Below are 15239 nucleotides of genomic sequence, written 5' to 3'. Positions count from 1 at the left end.
CCCACGTCCCTTGGATCAATTCCAGGTAGAAATTTCAAATTCATTAGCTCTCCACGTGACCTCAATTTGTTGCTAGAACCGGTGGGTGGTCATTTATTTTCACAGCCGGCTGCCGATGGGGGCCCTCTGAGGCGTGCGCAGGTGCTGCTGCTCGCCCCGCAGGTGCAGCGTGCCGGCCGTGCTGGGCGGGAGGCTTTGGTGCGGCGGTGCCCTGCGCGGCCTGGGGTCACTCCGGCCAGGCCTCCGCGCTGGACGTTGCCGGGCAAAACCCTGCAGAGGTTTCCAGTTCAGGTCTGCCTCCTCGGGAAATCCTGGGTGGCCGGCTCCGCGTATGCCCAGGGGAGCGCGGGGGCTGCTGGAGCCTCCCGTCCTTGGAGGAGAGGTGGCTCCTGACTGCGCGGTGTGGATTTGCTCAGAAGGGTGGGAGAGAGGTGCCCATGAGCCGTCCCCCTCCGGCAGGTCCTGCTGTGCAGCGTGCGGGGCCGGGGGGCTGGAGGGCCTGCCCGGCTCTCCCTGCACCCTGCCTGTGCACGGGCTTCCTCCAAGCTGAGCGCAAGGGTGCTTCCTCCGTGCTGCTTTACAGCTCCCAGGACTGGGGCAGCCGGAGCCTGAAGTCCACACTAGGAGCGCAGCTGTGCTGGAGCCAGAATCTGCATAAGAAACACCCAGCAGGGGAAGAAATGCTGAATTGTCACCCATTGCATCGGCGTGCCCCACCTGAGAGCTGCCAGGGCAGAGGTGGGAAGGGGGTGACAGGGTGACAGGGTGGCCCCTGTCCCCACGAGCCCAGGATGTGCCGAGCCGCTGTCGGACCTGCTCTGTAGCTGGGAAGAGTGAATACGCAGGGGGACTTCCTCTGCCCTGAGACAGGAACAGCCCTCTGGGGACATTGCCCTGGGTCAGTCAATTCTGGGTGAGAGGGGAGCAGCAGGCAGGTCTGCCCCAGCCCCGAGGGCGGCCTGCGCTGGGGGATGTGGGGGCTGTTTGCACTTGGGAGACGCAATTTTCGCATCTGCAAGGCAGGGAGCCGTGCAGCCCGCTGTAATCTGTAGTTAGTTTTTATAGACAGTTTGAATAACTCAAATTATCAAATGTAGCAACAAAATTGATTTAAAAAATTGTGTTTGAGAGCCCGTTTTTGCATGAATCACAAATGTCACATGAGGAGCTTGACTATCCCTATCTTTTTGTAGACACCAAGTAGCAAGTGAAAGCAATGAGCACCTTCCTAGGCAACTACCATTTCTCTGTTTGTTTTACGGTATAATGTGTTTACTTTTTCTTCTTTTTTATTTTTTAAGCAAGTAATGAGAATCAGATAGCGTTTTGCGTAGTCAAAAGCACGTTTTCTGCAGCGAGCTGTGAGCTGTGTCAGTGCTGCCATCGCTGCGAGTTATCGGTGTGTAGGACGAGGTGGGCTGGGAGAGGAGAGGGTGTTCGGCCTGACTGTCTTTCGAGGGACATGTCTTCTTATAGCGCCTGTTCTTCTAAGCTACCAGATCCTGCGGTTCCTGCCGACTCCTGGAGTATCTCAGCTGTGGGCCGTAGCCATGAGACGGCACACGATGCCGAGCACCCCACGCGGGAGAAAATGCTCTGCATTCTTCCAGCAAGGCAGCGAAACATTTTTGCTGCGCCTGTGGCGAGGGGGTGACATCCAGCCTGGGGAGGGCGGGATGCCCCTGTCGCTGGCCATGGGGGCACGCAGGCTGGGGCGCCGGCCTGCTTATTTAGATGCAAGCGTGGGTTTGCTGTTTCTATCAGTTGAAGTGTCCAGGACTGTTCTTTAGTTGCAAATGCAGGACATCTTTGGATGACACACAGATCTTAGAGCACTTGCCAGCGTTTGTGCAAACACCAGCTTTTTTAAAGCTTTGCTCATGTTTCTATTACAACTTACGTGACACTTCAGAAGAACCTGATGAGGGTGGATAAGGAACTGTTGACCAGGAACAGCTGGATGCTGGGCAGCGGTGGGAGCCCGTGGCACCTCTGGCTTTCATTAAGGCAGCTCGGTGTGGAGACAGGCTCCTGTGCAGGGCTCGGACACGGACCGAGAGAAACGGTGTGCCTGCTTTTCTCTGCCCTCCTGGTTTCTCCCTCAGCAGTTTCCCAAGCCGCAGCGTGAGAGGGCCGATGGACTGGATGGGATTTTACAACAGTCGTGCTGGTGCTGGCAGGGCTGGAGCCGGGAAGAGCTGCACGGACACGGAGGGCCCCCAGGCCAGGTGCTGAGGAGCCCGGTGCCGTGCCGGGAGCCGCTCACAGGCGTGCGCCGCCATGGCGTGCTCTGCCTTTGGGGCCCAGAGCCGGCCCCGACCTGGTCCCCGCTGGGGCTGACGCAGGCACCTCCAGGAGCCCCTGCTCCGGGCCCAGGCTGGGGGCTGCCTTCTCAGGGGGCTGCTCTTGGCAGCAAGGGCTCGGAGCCTGACTGTCCCAGAGCAACGGCTCACGTCCTGGGACCCGTCCCGCATCGCTGCGCGCTCTCCCACGCCTCGCTGGGCACGCCGCCCTTATTGCACTGTGCTGCAAGTGCCCGGGGCCGGGGCTGGCAGAGCTGCTCCCCCCCACGGGCGCTGCCCTCCCGGTCACTGTAGCCCAGGAGAACAAGAAGCAACCCAGGGTGCTCCTCCATGGTCCATTTTCTCTCCTCTGGGGAAGCAGAGCCGTGGGCGAGTTGGCAGGCTGCGATCGCCGCCCTCAGCCGGTGCCGGCGCCGCCGGGCAGTGCCGGGGCAGCCCAGGCCGCGGCGGGGTGCCTGCGGGGCCGGAGCGGGGCAGCACGGTGGGGCCAGGTAGCCAGGTGTCACCGACATCGGGAATAAACCTCGTAACACCAATGTGGCGTTAAAAGGCAGGCATTCTTTATTCACGGCGCTGGATGCACGGGGGATCGCTCCTCCTAACGTGCATACCTTACACACCTTTCCCATGTGATTTATGTAAACCAAAAATATATGTATATAGACCAAAAATATACGTATTCATTTTATCCATACATATTCAATATTATTGTCTTTCGTGATTGGAACAAACTTGCTCGCTTTACATGTAAATTATTGCACAGGCTCAGTTGTCCTTTCTCATTGTCCTCTTCTGAGTTGGTGGTGTTACTTGGGTCGGTGGTGGTCCGTGAGTCGGTGGTCGCGATCTTCCCCCTGCCGGAATTACCTTTTACCTTCTTGGCTCTTAATCTGGGCGGTCTTGGCTAGTTTTCTCAGTCCGCTACACGAAACCGCATTTTGTCATCCTTTTCTGACAGCAGCACATTGTCTATGGTTTCGTTCACATTAATGATTACCGAGGGACTAAAATACAGATCAAGGAATACACCGATTTGCGTGCTCCATGTCCCCAGACTTAATGTCCAGTTGGAGAGGGCTGTACAAGGAGTATAGCAACATCCATGGTTGGTTAATTCCATCACCCTGCTCACACAGGGGCCTGCTGTTTGGTGTGAGGGCACCCTCCGCTCCTCCCCGGCTCCGACTGCCAGGGACGCCCCGCGCTTAGGTGCAGCCTGCAGGCACAGCCTCCTTCTCCCTCCTGCTGCCCTTGCCTGGGGGCAGCTGCCCGCCCTGCCCGGAGCTGGCCTTGCCTGGGGCTGTGAAGCTCTTGCCATGGAGGGCTGGGGCGTGCTGGGGGAGGACGGACAGACGGATCCAGTCCCAAGCACTGAATGCGACAGGGAGGTGACTGCCAAGCGCTTTGATCCAGCAAGACCTCTCCATAAGCCCCCTCGGCCCTCAAGGGACTTGGTGCCTCCTAATTCAGTGTCACTGGCAGGCGAACGCGGTGTGCGCTGACTCCCTGTCCAGGTCGCTGGTGGAAACACTGGAGAGGACCTGAGCCCTGGGGGACAGTCGCTGGCCACCAGCCGGGTATTCCCCATTTGCTACAACCCTTTGAGCCTGGCTCCTCAGCCCGGTGTTTGCCCATCATATTGTGTCCGGCTCTTGCTGCGTGCTGGGCGTTCTGTCTAGAGGATGCTGTCAGAGACAGTATCAAAAGCTCTGTTTAACATCCAAAAAACGCCACGTCCACTGGTGGGTAACCTCTTCATAACCTTGTCATTCCTGCTCTGGTTTAAGTTTACGTCTCCTTATGTCGCCGTTTCATCTTGTAACAGTATTTCCAAACTTGTAAATGCAACTTGCTGATTTGGCTTTAATCTTATACAGCTCTTCAAATGAACTTGGCTGAATCCAAGCACATTACTTTAATCACAGCTACAAATCTAAATTAGCAGTATTAAGTTAGCAAATCTAAATGAGTGTGGTGTCCCCAGCCAAGGCTGCCTGGGGACCCTGGCAGTTGTGCTGCGGACGCCCTGAGCCGCTGAGTCCATATGTGCCAGTTCTAGGTTAAAAGAGTCCCTCCTGGGAAAGGTGGGTGAGGGCCCATGGCTGTGACCGCGGCTGCCGTGTTGGTGGTGGCCAGCGGGGCGTCACCAGTGGGGTCTGGACGTTGGAGCATGCGGTTCGCCCTGCTGTGTTCCTTCCTCCCTCCTCGGCGTCACCATTCTCCAAGACATCTTCATCTGCAGGACCGCCCCGACCTGCAGTGCTGGCACGGCCGGCCGGAACTGGACCTACAAAATCTATTTGAAGTTTGCTTTCTGCTGCAGTTAGTGGTAGCGGTGGTGGCAATGGTTGTGGCAGCGGTCCCCAGCACTACAGCAGTGACAGGCCATGCCCACAGCAGCGTGCGCAGCTGAGGACCTCTTTTTCTTTTATTCCAATGGGGACTTAAGAGTTGGAATCAGGAGTCGTGAAAACCTACAGCCCCCAGTATGAGGGAAAAAAAAAAAAGGGTGGTGCTGAAGAGCAGGGTTTAGAGGCTGGTATTTTCACTCATCCTTTTTGCAACTTGTTGGCCCCCCTTAGTTTGCATGGCACCGTGGGTGGATTATGGACAGACCGGATAATAGGAGCATAATTATTCTTCTGATGTTAAATGTCTTCATCCATGACAATTCAAGACTCCTGCTTATGGCTAGCTGTGAAACTTTATTTTATTTTAGATGAGCTTCATCGGGTCATTTCTGGGATGGTAATGGGTCTGAGCAATCTGAGCTGTACACGCATCGTTTTATCAGTCCCAAAGGGAGCCAAGCACTTCATTTCGACGCGGAGTTCCGCTGAGGTCCGTCGCTTACAGCTGCACAAGTTCCCCCTGAGACACGTAGGTGCTTCTCCGCAGGGCTGAGCTCCGAGGAGCGCCCACCTTCCCGCCCGCCTGCCCGCGCCCTGGGGCGACGCTGACGCAGGGATGCGCAGAAAGCAGCGCCGCGGCTCTCGCGGAGCTTCTGGCGTAGTCACTGATAGATGATTTCATTTAGCTGGTGTGGGCACTGTTGTTATCTTCCTTGTTTCCATACTCTGTGAGGATCCTGGATCTGGCAGTGTAAGAGATAAGGCTAATTGAACTGTCAGGCTTTCTGGGAGAAGAGTGCAGTGCTGCTGGTTGTGGCAGCCGGGAAAGCAGCGATGATCTAAAATTAGCCATGTTCCCTTTTTATTTAGATCCCTGTTAATGTGGGGGCTTTTCTTTTTTGTTGTTGTTGTTGTTTGTTTTATTTGCATTTTGGGGTTGTAAATGACATCAAATTAGCCCCTTCTAACTTTATTCTGCGAACAGCATTAAGAGCTTAAATCTTAGGTGGAGATGGCTGTAAACCCATTGAATTGCCGTGATTTAGAGGCGTCTGAGAGTTTCAGCTTAGCAAGTAGAGCACACAGGAAACATTGCTCATTTTCAGTACATAAATGGCATCACAGCAAAGTAACTCCAGATCGTGGGGTCAGGAGCATCTGTCTGGAAGCCGAGTGCTGGAGTGGAGGCGCGTTGCGTAGCGGGGATGAGCTCTAGCAGGAGAGGCACAAAAGGCGCTGCTGGTGCCATGTGCGGTGCCACCAACTGCTTCCAAATTGCCTTGTCCTTTATATATAGGTGTCTGGGTGCCTGCATGTATGTATTTTGTGTGCAAACATATATATCTCTCAATTGTTCTTCTGGAAGGTGGTATAGAAGTGCTTATGTCAGGATACGGAGAATGACAAAGACATCAGGTACGAAGATGAGGATGACACACTGTTGCATGAACCTTAGTTTCATGATCTAACCACAGATGGTTTGTCTTTGCTTTTTTTATGATGTGATTTGCTTATCTTGCAGAGACTAACAGGCATTTGCTCTCCCTTACAGGCTCTTGAACCTGATCTACAATGGAAAAACTGCTTTTGTTTCTGCTGTTCATTGGCATAGTGGTGAGAGCTCAGATCTGCCCAAAGCGCTGTGTCTGTCAGATTTTGTCTCCGAACCTTGCCACCCTTTGTGCCAAGAAAGGGCTCTTATTTGTTCCTCCCAACATTGACAGGAGGACCGTGGAGTTACGGCTGGCAGACAACTTTGTTACAAACATTAAAAGGAAAGACTTTGCTAATATGACCAGCCTGGTGGACCTGACGCTGTCCAGGAATACAATCAGTTTTATTACACCTCACGCATTTGCTGATTTGCGCAATTTGCGGGCTTTGCATTTGAACAGCAACCGATTGACTAAGATCACCAATGACATGTTCAGCGGGCTCTCCAATCTTCACCACTTGATACTTAACAACAACCAGCTGACTTTAATTTCTTCCACAGCTTTCGATGATGTTTTAGCTCTTGAGGAATTGGATTTGTCTTACAACAATCTGGAAACCATCCCCTGGGATGCAGTGGAGAAGATGGTTAGTTTGCACACTCTCAGCCTAGACCACAACATGATCGACCATATTCCTAAGGGGACCTTCTCCCACCTCCACAAGATGACCAGGTTGGATGTCACGTCTAACAAACTGCAGAAGCTACCACCTGATCCTCTCTTCCAGCGAGCTCAGGTACTAGCAACCTCAGGAATTATCAGCCCCTCGACTTTTGCGTTGAGCTTTGGTGGGAACCCTTTGCATTGCAACTGTGAGCTTTTGTGGCTGAGGCGTCTTTCGAGGGAAGATGACCTGGAGACCTGCGCTTCTCCCATGCTCTTGTCCGGCCGGTACTTCTGGTCGATCCCCGAGGAGGAGTTCCTGTGCGAGCCTCCTCTCATAACCCGGCACACCCATGAGCTGCGGGTGCTCGAGGGCCAGCGGGCAGCGCTGCGGTGTAAGGCCCGGGGGGACCCCGAACCAGCAATTCATTGGATTTCACCTGAGGGGAAGCTGATTTCCAACGCAACGAGGTCTGTGGTATACGACAACGGGACGCTCGACATCCTTATAACGACGGTGAAGGATACGGGCTCCTTCACCTGCATTGCTTCCAATCCGGCTGGGGAGGCCACGCAGACGGTGGACCTGCACATAATCAAACTCCCCCACTTGCTGAACAGCACCAACCACATCCACGAGCCTGACCCCGGCTCCTCGGATATCTCCACTTCCACCAAGTCGGGCTCCAACGCAAGCAGTAGCAACGGGGATACTAAAGTCAGCCAAGACAAGAAGGTGGTTGTTGCGGAAGCAACATCCTCTACCGCTCTGCTGAAATTCAATTTTCAGAGGAACATACCTGGGATACGTATGTTCCAAATCCAGTACAACGGTACTTACGATGACTCCCTTGTTTACAGGTAAGGCAGCCCCGGCCCGCCTGTGCGGGGCCCTGCCGGGCTGCTCGGGGCTGACGTGCTGCCCCCGGCTCTGGGCAGCCCCGGCTCCGGGCGGCCCCCTCCGCCGGAGCAGCAGGTTCCCGTGCCGCGCCGGCTGAGCAGAACCCTGCCTCTGGCAACAGATGGTGGGAGTCTCGGGAAAGACTCGTGCAATTTTCTACCCGCAAATAGCGAAATTACCTTGAACGGTGTTATTTTTAGATAATCCAAATGGACCTCTAATCCTCTCAGCTAATCTGATTGGCAGAAAGGTTGTAAAGTTAGATGAGTTAAATGGATCTTAACACTCGCAGCTTTATGAAAACGCAGGGCGAAAGGTGTCCATAAACACATTCCTCGTAGCGCTTTCTGGCAGTGCCCGTGCTGGCGGCGTGCAGAGAGGCTCTGTGCTGCTCCTCTAACAGTCACGCTGTTCAAAACTGCCTTTGCGTGGTAATTTCTTTTGTGTGTTTGACGTGGTCACTCCCACAGGGGGCTCTGCCGTGCTGAGCCGTGCTGGGGGGCTTGGCGGCGACTGCTGCCCCACCAAACGCGGGGCAGCAGCTGCTGCGGGGACAGCGAGCAGCCCTGCGGGCCGGCGCGGGAGCCCAGGAGCCGAGCCCTGGCGGTGGTGGCCACGGCCAGGGGCTGCAGCACATGGCGGGGAGGTGCCTGCGGGTCTGCCGGGTTGATTCACGATGGTTTCCTTCTCCCCCAGAATGATACCTCCCACAAGCAAAACCTTCCTGGTCAACAACCTGGCCGCTGGGACTGTGTATGACCTGTGCGTCCTGGCCATCTACGACGACGGGATCACCTCGCTCACTGCCACCAGGGTGGTGGGCTGCACACAGTTCACCACCGAGCAGGATTACGTGCGCTGCCACTTCATGCAGTCCCAGTTCCTGGGTGGGACCATGATTATCATCATTGGTGGGATCATCGTGGCCTCCGTGCTCGTGTTCATCATCATCCTCATGATCCGCTACAAGGTGTGTAATAACAACGGGCAGCAGAAGGCCACCAAGGTCAGCAACGTGTACTCGCAGACGAACGGGGCTCAGATCCAGGGCTGCAGCGGGGTGCTGTCGCAGTCGATGTCCAAGCAGGCTGTCGGGCACGAAGAGGGCATCCAGTGCTGCAAGGCTGCCGGCGACGGCGTGACGCAGTCACCGGAGACCGGCCCCAGCCAGGACTCGGCCACCACTACCTCTGCTTTGCCTCCCGCCTGGACTTCCAGCACTTCTGTCTCCCAGAAGCAGAAGCGAAAGCCGGGGCCAAAGCCAAGCAGCGAGCCGCAGAGTGAAGCTGTCAGCAGCATCGAGTCCCAGAACACTAACAGAAATAACTCCACTGCCCTGCAGTTAGCTAGCCGTCCCCCCGACTCTGTCAAAGGGGCCCCCACATACAAAAGAGCACAATCAAAGCCAAGTAAGTTCCTCACTTTGCCAGCTGACGCATCCCGAGCCAAGCGCCGGCTCTCCCTGGGCGGTGAGCTGATGGAGTTCCAGGGCTCCGGCAGCGCCCGGGGCGCCGGTGGATTGCGGTCCAAACGGAGCATGTCCATGAATGGGATGCTAGTCCAGTCAGACAGCTCTGATGTGGATAGCGGAAAAGCAACTTTCTCCAGTTCTGAGTGGATATTGGAAAGCACTGTGTGACCTGCTTTTTTTTTTCTTTTTTTTTTTTTTTTATTTTAATTTTTATTTTAATGAAAAACAAAACACCATACGTTGTGCGAAACTCCCTCTCCTGGGGAATTGGATTTGGAAGTCCGCTGTTGTCTCGCTGATTAATGGCTTGTTCATGCGGGGTTCTGTATAAGCCACCCAGTGCACACAGGGTTTTATTTAGTTTTCATTTGATTTAATTTAATATCAAAACCGAAGGCAACATTCAGAGATTAAAAAAAAAAAAAAAAAAAAGGAAAAAAAAGATTAAGGGGTGAAAAAAAGCATGAAACAGCACCAGTGCCTTCCCTACTCTAGCTCTAGGACTGGCTTCCTGGTTCTGCAGTAGCAGAAAACAAAAGAGAGAGTTTTCACAGAAAAAGCCTTTTATAAAGGAAATGAGATTTCCTCCAAGCTAACAAATAACCACTTCTGGATCAATCAGTAAAATGATATTTTTTAAAACGGTCAGACTGTATATTTCTTTTCCGTGACAATGGTGTTGCCTTTGTTTTTAGGCAGATGCTGTACAGAAGCAACAACGCTGTGTTGTTATGTTGTGTAAAATAAAATATTCGCTCCGTACACCAGCCCGCCTCGCGGTAACTGCCCGCCCAGGAGCCGTGCCCGGGGCCCGCGGGCACCGCTCCGCCCGGCGGGTCCCACCGCGGGGCCAGGAGGAGGAGGAGGAGGAGGAGGAGGGTGCTGCGGTGAGGGGCCCCTCTGCCCCCGACGGGGTCCAGCTCGCTGGGGCTGGGCACCCGCGCAGCAGCCGGGTCTCCCCGAGAGGGTGCCCGACCTGCGGTCCCTGAGCACCCTCATCCCGCAGCCATGGCTTTGCCTCGTGCCAACGCCCGAAAATAGCGTTGCCTTTTGGCACTAGCGATCAGGGCAGGTGTCTGCCCGTCGCTCCCAACCCACGCAGGGTGTGGGGCTTCACTTTCAGGGCTGCCCCCCACAGCAGTCAGCGCAGCCGAGGCCGTCCCCTCCCCGTCAGCGCAGGCGCACGGAGGGGCGAACCGCGGGCGAGGGGAGCCCGCGGGAGACGTGGGCGCAGCCCAGCGCCCCAGCCGCCGGGCAGGCATCGCCGCCGCCCTGCAGACCCCCGCTGGGGCCGGGAGGTGCGACCCGGCCGAGCTGCCGGCGCCCGAGGGTCGGGGCAGCGCGCAGGGCCCCGGCGCTGCCGGCAGGGCTGCCGCAGGTGGGTGCGCGGCCGTTCAGCGGCTCGTAGTGACGGTTGCTCAGGATGACGATGGTCATCTTGGGCCGTATTTCCTCTAAACTCTAAGGTTTGTTTCAGTTCTGTTTGATCCCTGCGCACGAGGAAGGGACTGGAAGATGGTCCCCTCTTTAACCTGTTGTTTGTGGTGCGTGTGGGATAGAATAATTTCAGGCCACTATGGAAGGATGTAAACATATGGCAATAGGTGATGGCAATTGCGAACGCCACGTTGTGAGGACGGCAGACGTGCTTCTGCTCTGCTCATTCGAAAGAAAAGGCTACAATTAATATTATTTGGACTCGTACGGTCATGTTAAAATTAGAGACAGCTGCAGCACTAGTGCATTCTCAGATGCCAAACGAAAGGTTTTGTGTGGGCTTTGCAGACATTAAACTGATAGAAGAGCTAAATTTTACACCCTGTGTGCTTGTTCTTGAGGGCCGTGTAAGCCAAGCAGATGCCTGAAGACACCCTGGCTCTAACCAGGGCGGCAGGCTGGCCCAAGAGCAGTCGCGGCTGGGGATGTCTCCCGGCAGGGGACGTCTCCCGGCAGCCCCCCGGGTCTCTGCCACCAAGGCTCCGCGGCTCGGGGCTGGCACGCACCAGGTGAGCCCTGTTGCCCTCAGCCATCGCGGGTTGCTCTCGGCGGTTTTACTGCCGGTCGTGGAAAGACAGAGTCTGGTGGGAGTGGTGTGAAGGACATAAAAAGAAGAGGCTGTTTCTTTTTTAGAAAGCCCTTTTTTTCCTTTGGGAAGTGCGGAGACCAAAAAGGAAACCAAGCCTCAAAATTAGAATATCCGCTTCCTACTGGAAAAGTTTAAAAAAGTAAAAAAAAAAAAGAAATCCCTCCTTAGATCTCTCTCGGAGTCCACGTTCTTCTCGAGGGGCTGTATGCACGGAAACTAGCTATTAAAATAGCGCACCGTCAGGCAGTGATGTGTTTGTCCAAGTTCTGGTAGTCTGACAGCAAAGGCGTTGCCAAGTACGGGAAAAACGAGTGCGTCCGTGTCCCAGCGAGGAGCTGCTCTTGCCTTCGTGCGGCGCTTCGGTACGGAGATAGCTTTAAGGTTTCTGCTGAGGTATTTGTTTTAATCGTGCATTTTAAAAACATCAAATGAAAATGCTTTATGTGTTTTCTAAAATTGGACGTAAATGTGTCTAATGTTTTGTGGAAGTGCTGAAATATGAATAGCTTTTGGGGATTTAAGGAGTCTTATTTTTATATTTTTAATTTTGTACTCGAAGGAACCATTTTCTAAACACAGAAGCTGAGTGTTTTGTCCACAGTGCATCTGTATAAGCAGCTTCAAAGGACCATATGTCCCTGTGTTTGATTTAATTCTCTGCTAATAGTGTAGGAATGGTTAGACGCGGATAGCTGCTGGTTCCTCTCGTGCAGCTTCCTCTCCCGGGCGGAGAGGGCTGTCCCGTGGGAATGCACCGGGCACGAAAGCCGCCATTTCCACTGGAGTGGCGGCAGCAGGACAGTCCATCTCGTGCAGGCTTGCGTCAGCCAAAGCGTGCAAAGCCTTACAAAGGAGGAAATTCTCTGTCCTTTCTGTTCTGCAAAACCAGAGGTTGCCAACAGCGTGAGGCAGGAAGTGCTGCGATCCTCCCCGATCAGAATAACGTCGGTTCGCCTTTGTTCAGAGCGCAGTACTGCAACGCTTCCTAATGCTTCAGAAAGGAGGATACGAGTTCGACGCACCCGAGCAGCGCGTTCCCTGTCGTGGGCAATGGGAGCACGTAGGGCAGTCCCGGGGGGTCGGGAGGACGCGGGGTGCGCTGTGTCTGCGGCTGGCCTGGCGCTGCGGTCCTGGCTTCACCCCGCGCTGCAGGCGGGAGGTTGCAGGGACCTGAAGCAGCAAGTGCAAACCTGCCCCTCAGGGCATCGCTCAGCCTGCAGGTCTTGATCCTCGTGATGCTTCTCGAAAATAGATTAGCCGAGGTTTTAGCCATGAGATGGTGTCTTTTTTCACAAGCACCGGAGGCGGAGGAACTGCAGAAATTTGTTTACTCTTATTAAACTTGCTGGCACATGCTTCCTCTTACACATTTTTCTAATCCTTTTCTCAGAGCATACGTGTTGTGTTAAAGAGGGCCAGTACCAACAGTATTTGGATGGAGAAGCCGGGCTTTGTTGGGTGAAACGTTTGTTGTGTTAGTTGTTGTCTGTGCTGCCTTTCCGCTTGTGTTCTGGGCATGTTCTTTACAGTGAATACATGGTACTGCTCCGCTCTGGGTGCCAACGTGGCTTTATTTCTGCCAGCGCGCTCCGCTGTGTTTGACAGCCCTGCCAAGCACCCGGGCAGCCCCGCAGTAACGAAGAGCGAACTGGAAGGCGATGGCCCTGTGCCCCATGCCTGGAGAGGGGCACGGCTGTCGGCACACGCCACTCTGGCTGGGAAGGGCCCGGCGGCCCCCGGTGCCTGCACCGCCGCGGGGTGGCTGCTGCCGGGGCGCGCTCCGGCCCGAGGGGGTCCTGCCGAGGTGCTGCCGCGAGGTTGGCTTGTCCCCGCCGGCCGCAAGGCTGCTGGAGGCTCGAGGCTTGCTGCCAGCAGTACGGGATGCTCCTGCCTCCTGGGGACCACGACAGCGCTGCTGGTCAACGCTTCGGAACTGCACAGAGCGTCTCCTAATAACTCCTTAGGCACCCGAGTGCGGTTGCTGAGCCGGGCAGGCACCTGGCACTGAGCGTCCCGGGCTGGTAGAGGGACGCCGAGCCGTGATGGCCGACAGTCCTGCCGCAGCCGGCGCTCGCGGCGCGCGTGCCCTCGAGAAGGCGCAGCGTAGCCCGGCCTGTGCCGCTGTGGAACCGTACCCAGCACCGCAGCAGGCGCTCTGCACGGAGAGGGAGCGCGTTTCTGCCCCCAGTAATTGATTCAACCGGCAGAAGTAACGGTCACAGCTGTTATCACTTACTATCGCTTCTCTTCCTATTAACTGAGAGGAACTGGAGTCTCGGAGGTACCGCTCACAGAGCGGCAACATCTGTCAGCATTGCAATAGCTCAAGAACATTTGCTGTCCTGCTCTAGGGTGCTGCTTGCAACCAGGGGTACGCTACCGCTCTCCTAAAGCAGCAGTGACAACAGCCACACGATCACAGTGCTTTTTCCCTGGTACCTTAGCAAGTAATCCTAATGTTGGTCAAAATTCTGGTTTAAAAGAAGCAAACCATGGCAAAGGCAATAGGGTCCTGCTTACAGAGCACATGTACCCCGTGTTTTCCCTTTGCAAATGTGTTTCCGCACGCCTTGCTGCATGTCAGGGTGTCTGGACCTGGTGCCAGAGCCTGCGCTGCCGGGTCCGGCCCGGGCTGGGTAAGTAGCCCACCAGAGCACCTCTGCCCAGCCGGGGCGTCCAGGCAGCAAAGCGCCCCTTCCTGCTGCAAGTCGTTCTGTAGCGCTTCACCCGCCGCTGCCTCGGAGCTGAATCATCCCTCTGGGCACCAGACACCCACCGAGGGCTCCGGCTGGCGCCAGCCCACCCCGCGCCGGCGGCGGGGTTGTCTTTCCTTCCGTGCAGGCTGGGGGCAGGTGCATCGCATTAGGCATCGAATGTCAGATTAAATCCACTCGGTAAACAAGAATACGCGTGCCCTGTACTGACTTCTGCTGTTTGAATGTGGCTGCGGTCTTGCTTTCACAACAGAACGAAACAAAAGCGCGCAGGTTAGTGGGGCTGAACTGGTATGGGTTAAAGCACCTACACCCCGGCATCAGTAATATGAGACCAGCCAAAGGCAAATCCTACTGGTCTTGCTGAGCGTAGGCTTTTAATATGATTGATTTATTCACAAGAGCCAGGCATGAAGGGTGCTGCTGTAGAAAGAAGGAAGCTTAGCTTGGAAGGAAGGAAACTAAAAAGGGAAAAAAGCAAATGTGGCACATCGCTGGCTGCAGAGAGACCCCACGTCAGAGACTTTGTATGAAAATGAACAGAACAGCTCCGGTTCTTGTTGTGCTGGAACAAGCTGTGTCACCTCAGGTCGTTTCAAGCACAGCTCTTTAGAAAGCATTGCTGTCGTAAATCTGGAAGTTGAGACCAAGTTGGTGTGCCTAGCTTGGTGCCAAGCTGGTTTTCCCCCCGGACTGCCAGTTTTACTTGTGAATGCCAGATTGCTTCTCTAGAGGCACCCACTGTGTTTTGTGTGCAAGCCGTGCAATCTCTTCTGCAGGGGGAATCTCCACTGAGAGAGGGAAATGAGGAGATCCAGTGAGGGTTGTGGCCCCGGCCCCCTTGGTTTCCCCGGGAGCGGGTGGGTAAGGCAGTGCCGGCGGCGTGGGCACGCAGGACCTTGGCATCACGCGGCGAGTTTGTAGGCAGCTGGGAGCTGTAGCCCACAGCCGACCAAGGATGAATTTAAAACATGGTGTCTAGTTTGTATTTACATACTGCAGCTGCAGCTTTGCATTCCCTGAGGTAAGTGAAGCCGTGCCGGGGTGGCAGGGAGAGAAGCCAGGCATGGAGGGACCACAGGCGAGGCTCCTCCGGGTGAAATACAGCTGCCCCCGGGCTGGCTGCTACCCGTGGAGCCCTTTGGAGAAAATGATGTGGGAGCTCAGGGCAGGACAGTTAAACATTCGACATTCTGTCTAAAGTGACTTTCTCTTGCATGCGAACCTCATGGAGGCAAGTGCCGGGCTCGTGCCCATCCGCTGCTCCGTCCCGGTCTTTTCAGTTCTGTGCAAACTTCTGAAACCGTGCAAAGA

At 55.2% G+C, this 15239-nt stretch overlaps 1 protein-coding gene across 3 annotated transcripts in view; it reads left to right on the top strand.

Annotated features, from left to right (window-relative positions):
• The window catches only part of LRFN5 (leucine rich repeat and fibronectin type III domain containing 5), a 66163-nt gene that overhangs the window by 50056 nt on the left and 868 nt on the right, over window positions 1-15239 (top strand). For 2 of the 3 annotated variants that reach the window (XM_064461215.1, XM_064461214.1), the window contains exons 2-3: window positions 6207-7614; window positions 8351-10191. In XM_064461215.1, the coding sequence (XP_064317285.1) occupies window positions 6227-7614; window positions 8351-9293 (2331 nt within the window). In that variant the 5' untranslated portion in view covers window positions 6207-6226 and the 3' untranslated portion in view covers window positions 9294-10191. Of the gene's footprint in view, window positions 1-6206; window positions 7615-8350; window positions 10192-15239 lie in introns of those variants that run through there. The other variant, XM_064461216.1, reaches the window with a different exon arrangement.

Source organism: Phalacrocorax carbo, chromosome 9 (assembly GCF_963921805.1).
Source record: "Phalacrocorax carbo chromosome 9, bPhaCar2.1, whole genome shotgun sequence".
Lineage (NCBI taxonomy): Eukaryota > Metazoa > Chordata > Aves > Suliformes > Phalacrocoracidae > Phalacrocorax > Phalacrocorax carbo.
Note: the sequence above shows the minus strand (reverse complement) of the source record. Positions and strands in the feature narration are given on the sequence as shown.